Raw genomic sequence first — 14,381 nt, 5'->3', positions numbered from 1 at the left:
CTGTCCAGGATAAAACCAGCGTGTTGGAAAGTAGTTTGAAGAAAGTTCTGCCGAATTATTTCTTCCAGCCAAGCTGTGCAAGGGGAAAAACAGGCTTGAGTTTCATCATCGCTGATGCTGCAGTCATATGGTGGCAACTTGAGCAGCAGCCTACATAGCAGTGTTGCTATTTTTAAAGGGGAATTTAGAGCATGGGTTTTTTTACATTCAATGAAAGGAAGCTGTGTGTGACATAACAAATGTTATGTCACTGTGAGTGGGGGAAAAATGTTTGGATGTTCAGACTGGCATCAGAAAAGGAGCTACAATAATGTCTGACTTTGGAAAGGTTGAGATTTTAGTTTAAGTTTTTGAAGAGAAGCAGCAAAAATGTTTGGAAGAGCCTATATTATATCTCTCCTGAAGCAAAAGTGCCCGTTTTGTGTGTGCTGAAAATCTTTTATCGAGGTTTAAAAAAAATCATAATACACTTTAATATCTTGCAAAATTGATTCTTAAATGTTTGTCTATGCCACAGGGTGGGGCGAGCCATACAGAGCACCGCCCAAAGCAGAGTCTTCATGGGGAGAGCCTACTGGTCCCCCCATGGCTGTGGACAACGGCACATCGGCCTGGGGCAAGCCCATGGACACGGGTACGAGCTGGGAGGAAGCTGGTGTGGAGAGTGCGGGCACAGGCAGCTGGAGTGGCACCGCAGTGGGACAGCAGCCACCACATAAACCTGGTGAGTCTGTGTCCTTTCTGTTGTGGGGAGCATAGCAAGTGGGGGCCACCTTCTAACTGGGCAGGAGATATCCACGAACAGTTTGGGGAAAGACAGATAGGGTTTAAGCAAATACTACAGGGGTGGGTGGGCGACCGCTGTCACCCTGCTCTGCTTAGCCTGTTCCAGGCTTCACTGCCTGTAGAAATCCTGTCATTTCCAGACATCCAGAAAGTGTTTTGTGCAGTTTTTCACCACACCCACACAAGTGTGGAGGTGCGTGTGTGAAGAGAACCCGCATGTTCTTTTTGCCCTTTGTTAATTGTGCTGGTCAGTGACTTGTGTGCCATCTGTGTCGTGATGCTAGGACCCAAACCTATGCAAGATGGCTGGTGTGGCGAAGAGATGCCCATGCCAAGTATGCGCCACTCGAGCTGGGAAGATGAGGAGGATGTCGAGATTGGGATGTGGAATAACACTCCTACCCAAGAGATGAACCAGTCTGGGAACTGGCCTTCGTGCATGAAGAAGATGCCTCCAAAGGTGAGTGGGGGGTGGTGATTTCCCAATTCTTGTTTTTCCCCGTTACAGCGACCACATGTATGTGGTCAGGAGTGACTAACATCTCAAAAGGCATTAGGCCTCAGAAGGCAGGAGTCCTTGTGGTACAGATTCTACATACAGACGTGATTACTGATCTGAAAAAGTGGTTTTGCGTTAGAATAAGGTATTTTCCCTGAGCTGGGCATTTTTTTTTATTCAGGATCTGTCAGCAGGAGAGCTGCTGTGAAAAATACTTAAGACCATTCTGAAAAGTAGAAAGAAATGTTCTGGTATTGGAACTAACAGTGCTCGCTGGGAGGCTTCATCGCGGGTTTTCTTCTTTTCAACGTGGAATTAACCTCTGCTTATTCTTAAGCGCTTTTATTAGAAATTTAATGCTGTGAATGTAGTTGAATTTTAAAATGAGTCTCATTCAAGGCAATTTTGGATTTTTCTCTAGGGCAATATTAAAGGAGGCAACAAGCAGGACGATGTATGGATCAATCAATTTGTGAAGCAATTTAACAATATTGGTTTCTCTGTAAGTATTGCTTTCAAGGTTTCAGTGTACAGTTGGTTAAGGCAAACAAGATAGTGGCAAACTTCACCCAGTCTTGCATGGGAGTAATTATCTTTTTTTGCCTTGATAAAATTACTATAATAGAAAAAGATCCTGTTTATCCCCAAGATCCCATAGCACTTTATATTCAGAGCTAATGGGACGTGTGTGAAAAGGAGAAAAGGAAACTGGCTAGGGCTCATTTTAATTTCATAAAGTCAATGGAAAGATTTACTGCCTCAGATATGAATGCATGGCTTCAGGCAAATGGAAATGTTTGTTTTTTTTTACAGAGGGAATCTTCAGACGAACCCTTGAAGAGCAATAAGATGGAATTGCCTGGAGGTGTGTTTTGTGTTTATTTACAGTTTTTAAAAATTAGGATTGACAGAGATGCTTATTATATAACAGCTGTCCAGAGTTTTTCAAGCGATTTATTGCATTGATTAAATGCTTGCAAAAAATTGCAAGATAGGGTAATTGTTACATATTAAACATTGTATAAAGATGCATTTAGGAAATGGCTAAAAATATACTTTACGTGTAGTGTTAAGTCATCAGCTTGAGTTTTTGTTGCAATCTCTGTTGGGCTAGTTTATGGAGGTATGGAATATTAAGGTTCTGCTGTTCGCAGGAATGTTACCTGACAAGCGCATGGATATGGATAAGCACGGTCTGAATATTGGAGAGTATAATGGTGTGATTGGAAAGAGCCCTGGCTCACGCCATCAGATTTCCAAAGAGTCTTCCATGGAGCGCAGTCCCTACTTTGATAAGGTGAGAACCAGGCAAATGAGACACAGCCACAGAGCTCTCTCTCCCATGTGGCACCGCTGCTGGAAATCCAAAGCTACATCAGGCTTTCTTCATTTGACCACAGCACCTTAGATATAGATTCAGTCTTCAAGTTAAGAGCTTTGCATGAAATGCTTACCGGCTTTATTAGAGCTTGGAATAATACTGCAGATCAGAGGAATACTGTGTGTCCAGCCAGTTGACACTGCTTGGTTGTGCAGCTGTCAATTTGCAGGTGTTTCTGCCTTGTTTTTTTCTACTTCTTAGGCTTCAGTGCTCCCTGACTAAACTGATTTAATAAGAAAGGTCAAAACATGATGCACCAGAGGCACAGAAGAGATCAAATTTTAGAGTGTTAATTTTAACATTGCAGCTCTGTTAATGTTATAACCGTTGGAATAGCTTTTGTCACTATTGTTGACACAGGTTAACAACCAAGCATAGGTTATATTTGTTTTGTTGTATTATACCAAAATATTACCTGGGACGTGGTTGGGGGACACTGTAGCTTTTTGCATTAGTTCTTGGAGCTGGTTATTCTAACTTGGATTTTCTTTCCTTTCTGCTCTGCTCTCTCTTCCCTGATGACACTGGGTTTTCATCTGGTATCTTAATACCCCTGCTCCTGACGCTGCTGTGCCTCTCTCTGCCTCTTTGCTTGCTGGTTGGTGCTCTGCAGCTATCTCTATCCCTGTCTGGTCAAGATGGCATTGTAGCAGAAGAGCCACAAAATGTACAGTTTTCATCTAATCAAAATATGAAGCTTCCCCCTTCAAACAATGCACTACCTAATCAGAGTCCTGGCTCTGTGTCGGGGCTGAGCCTCCAAAACTTGAATTCGGTCAGACAGGTGAGTTAAACAGGCCTTTGGTTATAGGGAATCGGTAAATTGTTTAAAATGCATTAGGTCACCAAATAAAGCACATTTTAAGCGTTATAGCTGTGTATGTTATTTCAGTTGTTTTGGTGACCAGCTTCATTCTGTTACGCGCTTTCTAAGGGATAATTGTGAACCAGTGTGACATTTTGTTTCCTCTCATGTGTGTTGTAGAATGTCAATCCCGGGTTCAGTGGCAGTAATGCAGCAGCACAAGCCAGGAGCACACAACAGCCTCCAGCACAACCTCTGAACTCATCTCAGCCTAATCTCCGCGCACAAGTGCCTCCTCCATTGCTTTCCCCTCAGGTAACTCCCGTGGTAAAAATGTCAGTTGCAACACAAAAGTGGCCTCACTTCAAAGCAAGCTTGGGGCCGGTTCATGTCCTTAATCTGAGTTTAATGACATTTCTCTTTTTCCTCAGGTTCCAGCATCATTGTTGAAATATCCTCCAAACAATGGAGGTCTGAACCCTCTGTTCGGGCCACAGCAGGTAGCTATGCTGAACCAGCTTTCCCAGCTCACCCAGCTCTCCCACATCTCTCAGCTGCAGGTGTGTAGAACGAGCCAGGCGGTTTAAGCATTGAGAAAACTTGGAAGGGGTCGTTGACTGAGTCAACCTGTCATTTAAACAGAGAATGGACTTCTGAGTGTACTAACTGTGTTTTTTTTTAAATGAAAAATCAGGTCTTTTAACAAATCCTAATGCCTTTTCTGTTTAAAAAAAAACTTAATTTCAGAGTAAATGACATTTACTTTTTTGTCATTTACTTTGCACAGAGGTCTTCTCAGCTCCTGCTGTTATTTAGAATGGACACCGCGGTCCCTATTTCTATTTTAAGAGGATATCTCTTCCCCTACTCTCAAGAAGAGCAATACCAGTGCAGTGGTGATAACCTTTAACAAAGACATATAATTCCCAGTTCATACAAACAGGTGTGGGCTCTGTGCTATTTAGTTGACAAGCTATACCTGAGAACTGGGTGTTGCACAGTAAAGTGGTTTAAAATGTGTTTTAGGTTGAACAGAAAGCCTTTTGCTTTTTATTTTTGGGTGGTAAGAGGCAATTTTGGGGTTACACTAGTACTCTACAAGTAGCGCCTTGCTTTTCCAGATGTGCAGGAGTTGGGAAGAGAGGAAATGGCAGTGAACTCTAACTGGCTTGCTGCCTCTTGAAGTTCTGAAGGGTGTAAATCTAATTCAACGTGCTTGACAAACTGTGGAGGGGAAAAAAAACAAGTTTGTACGGACCGAAGCTCCGCTTCGGACAGAAAAGCATACAGGAGGTTCAGCACCTCTCTCTTTTGAGTAACCTGTTGGTTCTAGCAACCTGACAAGAAAAAAGTGCCTCCTGTTCTCGCTTCCAAATGGCTGTATTTTCTTTCAAATAAGCAGTGAGTTTCAAGCGATGTTGACGCGTCTCCATGCTTGATCATTTCAGCGCCTCCTCCTTCAGCAGAAGGTACAGAACCAGAGAAACATGCCTATTGGTGGCCGTCAGCAGCAGGACCAGCAGGTATGGCTTAGTTGGGCTGTCGCACTTTTTACTTGTTACTTCCATCGTTACACTGATACCAGTGCTTGGTTTTTTTTCCCCAACTCGAGCCGTAGTTATGGAAAGCTCTAAGAACATGAGAAAGGTTAGGAATGAGAGGAGGATTTGTCGGGCTGTTTCACATTCTTCAGGGGTCATGTCACTGGCAGGCTGTGACTAAGTTTCTCCGAGCAGCATGCTTGGCTCAGTGTCAGCCGCAGGGGGTGGAGTTGGGGTTTGTTGGCCAAACCACTCCCTGCTCCTGCTTCCCCAGCCCCAGCAGTGTCACTAAGGGGCATGACAGCTCAGCTGAGGTGCTGAGCCTCCTGTCTTGAAAGAAGCTTAGCTTGTTGGAGGCTGTGTGCACTTGCTCAGTCACCTTGAGTGTTCAACAGAATGGATGTGTATATAATGAAAAGAATAGTAATTTTACTCTTCTGTATGCATCTTTATTTACAACTGACTTTGATTTTCCACCCCATTGATGGAAACTTTCTCTACCTAGCCCATTGTCTCACAATGATGCTCGTTCGCTCTGGATGGTTCTCTCTCTGCTCTGCGTATTCCACGTCCTCACTGCTCCTTCCTTGTCCTCCGCGTCGCAGGGTCGCCCTCTAGGCACTGCTCACCAGATGATGCCGCCCCCGCGCCACCTGGACCCCTCCCTGATGAAGCAGCAGCAGCAGCAGCCTTCCCCCCAGCCGTCATCTCTGCACCAGCCTGGCCTCAAATCCTACCTGGAGAACTTCATGCCCCACAATGCATCTGACTTGCAGAAAGAGCAGAACACACTCAATTCATTCAGTAATTTCCCTATAGGTGGGTTTCCTTCCCATCCTAACCTAGGGCAGGCTGACTCTCTGTTGCACCAAGCTGTGAAGCACCCTCTGTCTGGTTCAGACGGTTCAGGCTGTTACCCAGCTGGCAGTAGCCACAGTCATAGCCTTTTTAGCCCTCCACTGAGCAATGGCCATGCTGGGCCAGGCTCGCCCATCTACCACCGGGCAGGGAGGACCTTTGCCAGCAACGAAAACCACACTTTATCAACAAGAGGTGAATAAGCCTGCTTTTCTTAACCTACCTATCCAGCTCCCTGCATCCATCCTTTTCTGCATTTCTTCAGAAAGCGTTCATTACAAGAAGGTGGGGTGGGGAGGTTATGTCTTGCTTTATCAATGGTGTGACATTGATCAGCTTAGGTGGAAGGGAAAATGAAAGTGTTCCTTAAAGCAACTTGATACATTGCCTGGTGCAAGCCTTTTCTCTAGCCTTTTGATACTGATAGGCTGCCTTTTGTGTATAATGGTTATGGAATACTTGGTCCTTTTATGAACCAGGCTTTTTGCACCCTTTTTTTTTGCACTTAGATGTGTTCATATAAGCTTTTAACCAACGCATACATGTAAAATCAAAGTGGTCACACCAGGACTCCATAAAAAAGCTGAAGCTTGCCATGTTTGACCAGACCAGTACCCTTGGTTTATATGGAGCACCAGAATATCTTAAGAAGTGCAAGATAGACTTTTTACAGAGTGCTTTACAACCAGATGAGCCTTTCTTATCAATTTGTCCAGTCACCCTACCATAGACTTGCTATGCATTGCTTTGCACATTGCCTGCGGCCCAGCATATTTGCTGACCTATATCTAAGTGACAGAATACAAGGACAGGTGGAAATTCTATATATTGTTTTGTTCTGGCTAATAAAATCACACATACCCAGAACAAAACATATATAAAAATGGATCATGTTTGAAATGTGCTGTGTACGGTACAGCATCACCTGTCAGAGCTTAAAATGAGTATTTTGCTTGTTTTACTCTATAAATTTAAGGATGATCAGCAGGATTCTCAAAGCAAATCCAGTCCGGTGCTTAAATGTATGTTTGTGTTGCAGAATGTCATGATCAACTATCAGACAACAGCCAGTAGGTTAGAGACTTGTCTTTACCTAACTGCTTAACCAGTCCTCACTAAAATTCTCACTCTGAAGAGCGTGACATGTTTCATGCCAGCCGAGAAACATAGCGTAAACTTCACCATTTCACGTTTGACGTGAACTTGAGGCTTGGCTGTTTTATTAACAGATTGGATAGCAATGAGAAAATTGTGTCTGGAACCAGTCGTGAGAGAGGCGGGGATTCTTCGCATTTTATGTCCTCCACTCTGGTGCACTGTTATACTGGATTTTCTTTGAAAGCGAATTCAAAGGGGTTGTAGCGCAGAGGCCGGCCAGTTAGGATTTGTTTGCGGATGCAGGTAGAGAAATGTGCCTGGAGTGATGGCGAACCCCAATCCCCTGCTGTGCTGTGCAATGTGGGTCTCTTCTGCCTCCCATGTCTCCCCCGCTCACCTCCAAGAAGCCAGGCAACACGTGCTGCCCATGCTGTTCTCCTGTCATTTATTAAATTAATAGTTCAATTCTGTTTACCCTTCCATGCAGGCTTGAACTCAAACTTGAATGTAAGCAACCTGGATATTGGCAGTATTAGTTTTAAAGAGCCACAGTCCCGGCTGAAGAAATGGACTGCCTTGGACATTTCCGTTAACCCATCTCTAGATCAAAACTCCAGCAAACCTGGTATGTATCATCAGTGCAATGCACGTCATCAGGTTTTTTTTTCAATAATCCGATGTCAACCCAGTTGGAAACACCTGACACCTGTCCTTGTGTAAACTGCATGTTCTCCCCATGTTTGTGTGGGTTTCTGCCAGTGCTGTTTCCCAGTTCCCAAGTGCATAGAAGTTAGGTTTGATCGAGAAATTGAACCAAATGGATATGATGGGATAATTTATCATTTTCTCGACTCGAGTACAGTAGTCCTTTTCCCTTTCTGAAGTCTTAAAGCTGTACTTCATAATGGTTAAACTATAATGCTTGGTCCCTGATGCCTTATTCACTGTCGTAGAGCATTGGTAAAGTTGTTCTGTGCAGATCCCTATGATTGGAAGATAGTGGAGAATAGTGATCAGGTTGATAGGAGTTCAGACATTAAATAGAAGGAACATAACTTTTGGGTTTTTTTACAGGTGCTATTCCTTCTGGGCTGAGGCTTGAAGATTCCCCCTTTGGTCCATATGACTTCATGAACACCAGTAACTCTCCTGTCAGCCCTCCTGGTTCTGTGGGAGACGGCTGGCCCAACCGTGCCAAATCGCCTCATGGCTCCAGCAATGTCAACTGGCCACCAGGTATTTTAACACTGTGTTTTACAGCCCTCAGTGTCCTTACTGGGCAGTACCTGTGGATTAATTTGTGAAGTCCTTTGAGCTTTTGTATAAAACTCTTGTTCTTTTAATGTTTGTAAATAATTCTAAACATTGTTGGGACTTCCTAACTTCCTATTTTACTGTATAACAGGCCTGTTCTCTGACAATATACGGTATAGGACAATATATTTCCTACAGTTAGAAGCTATAACCTATTTTTCCTTATTTTGAAGAATTTCGCCCTGGTGAGCCTTGGAAAGGATATCCAAACATTGACCCTGAAACTGACCCTTACGTCACGCCTGGCAGTGTGATTAATAATCTCTCCATTAATACTGTCCGGGACGTTGACCACCTCAGGGACAGGAACAATGGTATGTTAGACAAAACAATATAGTTTATTCTCGGAAGTAGTAGTCTTTTTTTTGGGTTAATGTCTTAATTAATCTGTATGGTTGTGTATAGCGTTATGCCAACCAATCCTGTGTCCTAACCTGCCAAGGTCAGCATTATAGGAATTCTCTCATTACCTGTACATTGATAACTCTTGCTATATACTGTCTGGTATCAACAGCAAATCTGTTGAATATTTTTGGCCCTGCAGCTAATGTTTGATAGAGATTTTGTCTGCTTTGATCTCTATTGTTAAACCTCTATACTCCATCTAAAAGCACAGTGTAATTATTCCTCTGGTTTTATTTAAAAGATTTCCTTCTTGAAACTGTTCTTTGAATGGAAAAAGGTGTTAAATGCTGAATATTACACATAGGAGTAACAATAATGCATGAAAGCTATTCATATATGGGGAAAAATAGCTAGCATGTTCATACTGAGGTCTAGTATCTAACTGGGCCAGAGCTTATCCTGATTTACACATTTAGACTAACTCCCCAAGGGTAGGATGGTAGAATTTTTAGTGTTACTCCCAGGGATGCTGTTGTCTGCACAGGGGTCAAGTTGGAGCAGCTGGGATGAAGCACCTTTTTCAAGGTTCAGCAGCAGTCTCTGTAGCTTTCATTTTTGAAATCCACAACAATGACCACTGCTTCATAAGTGCCTGTATAAATGCAGTTACATTTCTTAATTTTTTTAATGTTAGTGTCTTTTAAACTTCATTTGAACTTGGTTTATTTGGTGTCCTGTTAGACCAGAATATTAACTCCGTTCTTCTCCCCGAAGGGTCAACCTCATCTCTAAACACCACGCTGCCTTCAACTAGTGCCTGGTCATCCATTCGTGCCTCCAACTACAGTGGTTCCCTCAGCAGTACAGCACAAAGCACTTCAGGTCGGTGTCAGAATGGGCGAGGGTCTTAGGCAGAACAGATTGAGGCTTCATGGTTAGAAATTCTTTCAAACGAGGGCTATGATCCAGTGTGAGTCATGGTCACCCTTCCAGTCGGCTGCAGCGTGGGGAAGAGGCAGGTGAGAATCTGTACTTCCTGCTTGAGTCTTATCTGGAGCCCGGCAGGCCAGCCCTGGTCCTAAACAGCCACATTCTAGAAGGCCTTATAGGTCATGCAGAAACCAATTTCTACATTCTGGAATAATTCTGTCTTTCTATAATGAATGATTTAATATGGCATTCAAAGACCACAGTTGTATTGTTAGTCCATAATAGCGCCAATTAATTGTTCAAGATTCATTGTTTTCCAAGTCTGCACAGATTGATTTAAGGCAGGTCCGGAAGACCTACTTTATCTAGATCTTCCAGGTTCTAAAAAAAGATCATCCCTGATGTACAGCGATGGAGAATTGTAGGGTTTTTTCAGTACACGGGGCAGCCTCCTCCCAGAAAGATGGGTTAAGTTTAAGAATCCATGCTTTTGAGATAATTTTGTTCTACGAGAAGCAACTGTATCGACAGTATTTGTATTGCATTTTTCTGTGTGCTTTCATGAAATCTTTGTGGGTACCACCTGTGTCCTGTCTAGACCATTTATCAGATCAGCATCAGTTTTTGAATGCTCTCACTGGGTCAGTGCTAATCCGGCCTCTTGTGTTCTCCCCATCAACAGCCAGAAACAGTGACTCCAAATCCACATGGTCTCCTGGTCCAGTCACTAACACCTCTCTGGCTCATGAGCTGTGGAAGGTTCCTCTGCCACCGAAAGGCATCACCGCTCCGTCCCGTCCACCCCCCGGCCTGACCGGCCAGAAGCCCCCATCGTCGTGGGACAACAGCTCACTGCGCCTAGGGGGAGGCTGGGGAAGCTCCGACTCCAGATACACCCCCGGTGAGTGCATGCGAGTGCCAGGAAGCAGCTCTGAGCGACAGTCTTGATGCATCAGACTTTGGGTCACAACTCATTTTATGCTGCCTGTTAGTAGAGTACAAAAATAAGTGTAGGTTCAGTGAGGGGTTCACAGCCTGGCTGTAGAAACTGGGGGGAGACCGGTATGTCTGGCCGCTCAGAGAAGACAAGCTCCCGACAGGGAGTAGTGGAGACAGATGCACTGCGAGAAGTACTCTGGGATTAGATGAGCTTTCTCCCCAAAATTAAATCTGATTCCAGAATTCCCACATCTGCCAGAACTGGAGCAGCTTCCAATCCTGCTGGGAGTGGAAACTCAATAGAGCTGCAACCCAATATTGTTAATTCATCGGTCTTCGCCAATAAAGCTCTTTCGATTTGAAGAACACCCCTGCGTTCAAAAGCGCGAGTCCTGCTTGTATAGTTATATAATTGCTTGGTAATATTTCCGAGCAAAAGGCAAGCATCCACCCTTGTAGGATGTGTATAGGCTCAAGAATTAGAGACGTATTTTGCTGCCAGAGCTCAGCTGAGCTTGTAGGGACCTGCAAGACAGTCTCCTGGTTTGGGGAGTGGAATGCTTCTTTGGCACATCTGATAGGAAAACCAGCTCACAGTTTTATTTTTATTCACAGGTTCGAGTTGGGGCGACAACAGCTCAGGGAGAACAACTAATTGGCTTGTTCTCAAAAATCTCACACCTCAGGTATGTACATTTTGGGTCTGCCTACCACAGATGTACCTGCGTTGGTGTTGGTATTGTAGCTGTTAGTCATAAAGGTCAAACCTTCGATTTGACCTTTTCTTATTTCACAGTTCTTATAATCTCATACAGCCTTCAGTCTCTTCAAACCCAGACAGAAGAAGGTCTGTTGTACTTTCTAACAGCTTTTTGCATGTTGTCTTAAAAGTTCTTTGTTTTGAAAACTGTGCAAAACCAGGTTACATTTGTGTTGATGGTCACATTTTTATGGAATCAAGTTCTGATTCTGTGGAAGATAAAGGCTCTTAAGTATGCTGATGTTGGCCCTGGTCTTGCATGTTTAGTAACATTGTTCTTGTTTGGATCAGATTGATGGCTCCACTCTGCGAACTTTGTGCATGCAGCACGGTCCACTGATAACATTCCACCTGAACCTGCCCCACGGCAATGCTGTAGTCTGCTACAGTTCAAAGGAGGAGGCAGCCAAGGCACAAAAATCTCTGCACATGTGAGTACATCCCATTTTAAACCAGAGCTTCAGGTGTCTCCCACTGTCGTTGGGTCATGGCATGGATATCACATGACTCTTCCGAAAATGTTCTTTTTGTAATGCGTAACGTTGGGGACGCTTCTTGGTCTAGTTAGTTTCTCTGCCAGCACATCCCCTTGTGGAGTTTTAGATCAAGATTGAAATGCTGATTTAGGATTATTTTCCACTCAGACTAATGGAAAAGAGAAGCATACTTATTCATTTCCCACTAGATAGTACCTGCATTACGGAGTGTGCCCTGCTGTAAGAGTCAACGTCAGCTGCTGTCAAGCTGTTTTCTCCACAGTTGCATGGCAGTAGGCTGTGTGGTGCACAGTTCAGTGTCACACATCACAGAGTGCAATATTTGACCCGTCAGGCAGCTGGCGGTATGCACATACGTTAGACAGGTCTAGGCAGAGGGTCTTAACAGTTGCAAGATCAACTTAACAGTTGTGACTTAAGCCCTTCAAGTCCATGAACATCAAGAATACGCCTTTGTCCTTATTTCACTTTCCCTTTCCCGTCATTAACCGATGTTTCACAATGCTTTATCCTCAGGTGCGTTTTAGGGAACACTACTATTCTTGCTGAGTTTGCTAGTGAAGAGGAAATTAGCCGTTTCTTTGCACAAGGCCAGTCCATGACTGCCTCGCCCGGCTGGCAGGCTCTGGGTGTCTCTCAGAACCGGATCGGATCCATTGAGAGTTCCCACCCTTTCTCCAACCGCAATGATCCAAATCACTGGAACGGTGCTGGGCTGTCAGGAGCTGGCAGTGGAGACCTTCACGGCACTTCCCTTTGGGGTGCTTCTAACTATTCCACTAGCCTATGGGGGAACCCCAGTGGCAGTGAGGGCCGGGGAATCGGCAGCCCATCCCCCATCAACTCCTTCCTTCCTGTCGACCACTTGACAGGAGCTGGAGACTCCATCTAAAACACCTTTCACCTTCTGACTTAAGAACTGTGACCTCAACGTGTAAAAACAAATAATAAGAAGAAAACAAACGGCACTAGTTTGGACTTTTCTTTTCCACCTTCAAAAAAAAAAAAAGACGGGGTCACCCTGTGGAAACAAGTTACTTTTTCTGCACATTTTTCCACTTTGTTTTAGCCCAAAACATATCAGTTCGAATACTTGAATCATACAGGCCAATATTATAATGTGAAAGGATATATTTACACTTCCAGGTAGTGCTCTTCATACGAGAAAAAAAACTGCTTCAAATGAGCTCATTTAATGTTTTTTCATCATGTTTATTTGAATTCCAATTTTTAATTTGTTTTTCTTTTTATTGCATTTGTTTGCTGACAATGTTGGAGTATGAGCTTTTTTTTAACTTTGCACTGAATGTCGTTTTTCTCAGTATAATCTGCAATATCGAGGGAGCCGACAGTTCCAGTGTAGTTGTTTACTCAAGGATGTTCTTAAGTGTGCGCTCTACTATGCCTTGATATATGTCTACCTTATTGTGGTAGTGTGGAGTTTAAGATCAAGATATAAATGCTGACTTAGGATTATTTGATGATATTAAAAGAAAAAAAAGTATTGCACCAATTTTTTGTGTTTAAAACTAAAGAATTTAGCTCTGCAGTCTAAAAAACTGTAGCCACAGCTGTGACTTGCAAACCCAGCCTGCAAGCCAGGGGGAACAGCACTTTCAAATAGGCTTTCAATTTTGTTTAGGAGGCACCCATGTCGTGCCCTCTTGTTTACAGACTTTTTTGAGGAAAAAAGTGTTTACTCTTCCTTCATTTTAAAAATAAAGTGTAAAAAAGTTAAAAAAATATAAAAAAGAAAAAGTACTAAAAAAAACACAAAAGAAAAAAAAGATGGAAATTATATTGAGGATGAAGACGAAGCTTTCTATCTCTGGGAATACTGATCAGTGTTTGGCCATGTTTGGTTTATTTTTTTTAATCTTATTCCTCTCGTCTGCTAAATAACGAGCATGGTTCTCAGGAAATATACCCAGTTTCCCCCAGTAGAAACTCCTGTAGTTTCTTGTAGGAAAATCCAACTTTTAGCACTGAAACTACTTATAGCTCTGTAAGTTTTTCTCTGCCAAATAACTGCTTTAAGCTGGAGATGTTCTACATTACTGCTTTCTGAAATGCTGTCTTTTTATTAGTGAGTGGAGGTGGTTTGCTGAATCGCTATCTTTGTCGTTTTTCTTCCCTTTATTCCCATTATGAGTGGCTCAGTGTTTTTTGCTCTTTGTGACTTTAACTGTTGTACTTTAAAAAAAAGAGAAAAGCCGAAATCCGTAACTATGCATACTGTAACCAGATACATGGCTTACAGAATCATTTTTTTGTTGTTGTAAAAAAGTTTTAAATGTTTAAGACGTAATTACAGATACGTTGTTTGCAAAACCTTTTCTCACCTTGCCACAAATGGTGTTCTAAACAAAAAAAAAAGCCTCGTTTGGTCGTTCAAGAGACGAAACAAGGTTGAGATTTTATAACAGTGCAAAAGTCGCCCACATTTCATTGCCTTGATTCTAATTGTGTCCGAAGATGCAACAAGTCAAGTGGCTTTTAACTGTTTACAAATAGAATGTGATTGTAATGTGTACAGTTTGGTTGTGTTGAATTCTGAAGTTCCTTACAATATTAATAAATCATGACGTTTTGGCTGCTCAGTACGTGTTTATTGTTGTTGTTGTTGTT

The 14,381-nt window shown here is 43.0% G+C and overlaps 1 protein-coding gene across 9 annotated transcripts in view; it reads left to right on the top strand.

Annotated features, from left to right (window-relative positions):
- Positions 1 to 14,352, top strand: part of tnrc6a (trinucleotide repeat containing adaptor 6A) — a 40,347-nt gene extending 25,995 nt beyond the window's left edge. For 4 of the 9 annotated variants that reach the window (XM_088936803.1, XM_088936802.1, XM_088936804.1 and 1 more), the window contains 18 exons: positions 518 to 724; positions 1,071 to 1,246; positions 1,707 to 1,787; positions 2,099 to 2,150; positions 2,440 to 2,582; positions 3,280 to 3,450; positions 3,652 to 3,786; positions 3,903 to 4,031; positions 4,920 to 4,994; positions 5,618 to 6,065; positions 7,456 to 7,593; positions 8,043 to 8,204; positions 8,456 to 8,596; positions 9,402 to 9,509; positions 10,240 to 10,458; positions 11,112 to 11,182; positions 11,548 to 11,687; positions 12,270 to 14,352. In XM_088936803.1, the coding sequence (XP_088792929.1) occupies positions 518 to 724; positions 1,071 to 1,246; positions 1,707 to 1,787; positions 2,099 to 2,150; positions 2,440 to 2,582; positions 3,280 to 3,450; positions 3,652 to 3,786; positions 3,903 to 4,031; positions 4,920 to 4,994; positions 5,618 to 6,065; positions 7,456 to 7,593; positions 8,043 to 8,204; positions 8,456 to 8,596; positions 9,402 to 9,509; positions 10,240 to 10,458; positions 11,112 to 11,182; positions 11,548 to 11,687; positions 12,270 to 12,645 (2,972 nt within the window). In that variant the 3' untranslated portion in view covers positions 12,646 to 14,352. The remainder of the gene's footprint in view (positions 1 to 517; positions 725 to 1,070; positions 1,247 to 1,706; positions 1,788 to 2,098; positions 2,151 to 2,439; positions 2,583 to 3,279; positions 3,451 to 3,651; positions 3,787 to 3,902; positions 4,032 to 4,919; positions 4,995 to 5,617; positions 6,066 to 7,455; positions 7,594 to 8,042; positions 8,205 to 8,455; positions 8,597 to 9,401; positions 9,510 to 10,239; positions 10,459 to 11,111; positions 11,183 to 11,547; positions 11,688 to 12,269) is intronic. The other 5 variants (XM_088936810.1, XM_088936809.1, XM_088936806.1 and 2 more) reach the window with 3 other exon arrangements.
- The last annotated feature ends 29 nt before the right edge of the window (positions 14,353 to 14,381 follow it).

The sequence above is a fragment of the Atractosteus spatula genome, chromosome 18 (genome assembly GCF_055471065.1).
Source record: "Atractosteus spatula isolate fAtrSpa1 chromosome 18, fAtrSpa1.hap1, whole genome shotgun sequence".
Taxonomy (NCBI): domain Eukaryota; kingdom Metazoa; phylum Chordata; class Actinopteri; order Semionotiformes; family Lepisosteidae; genus Atractosteus; species Atractosteus spatula.
This window is presented reverse-complemented; position numbering and strand designations above follow the sequence as displayed.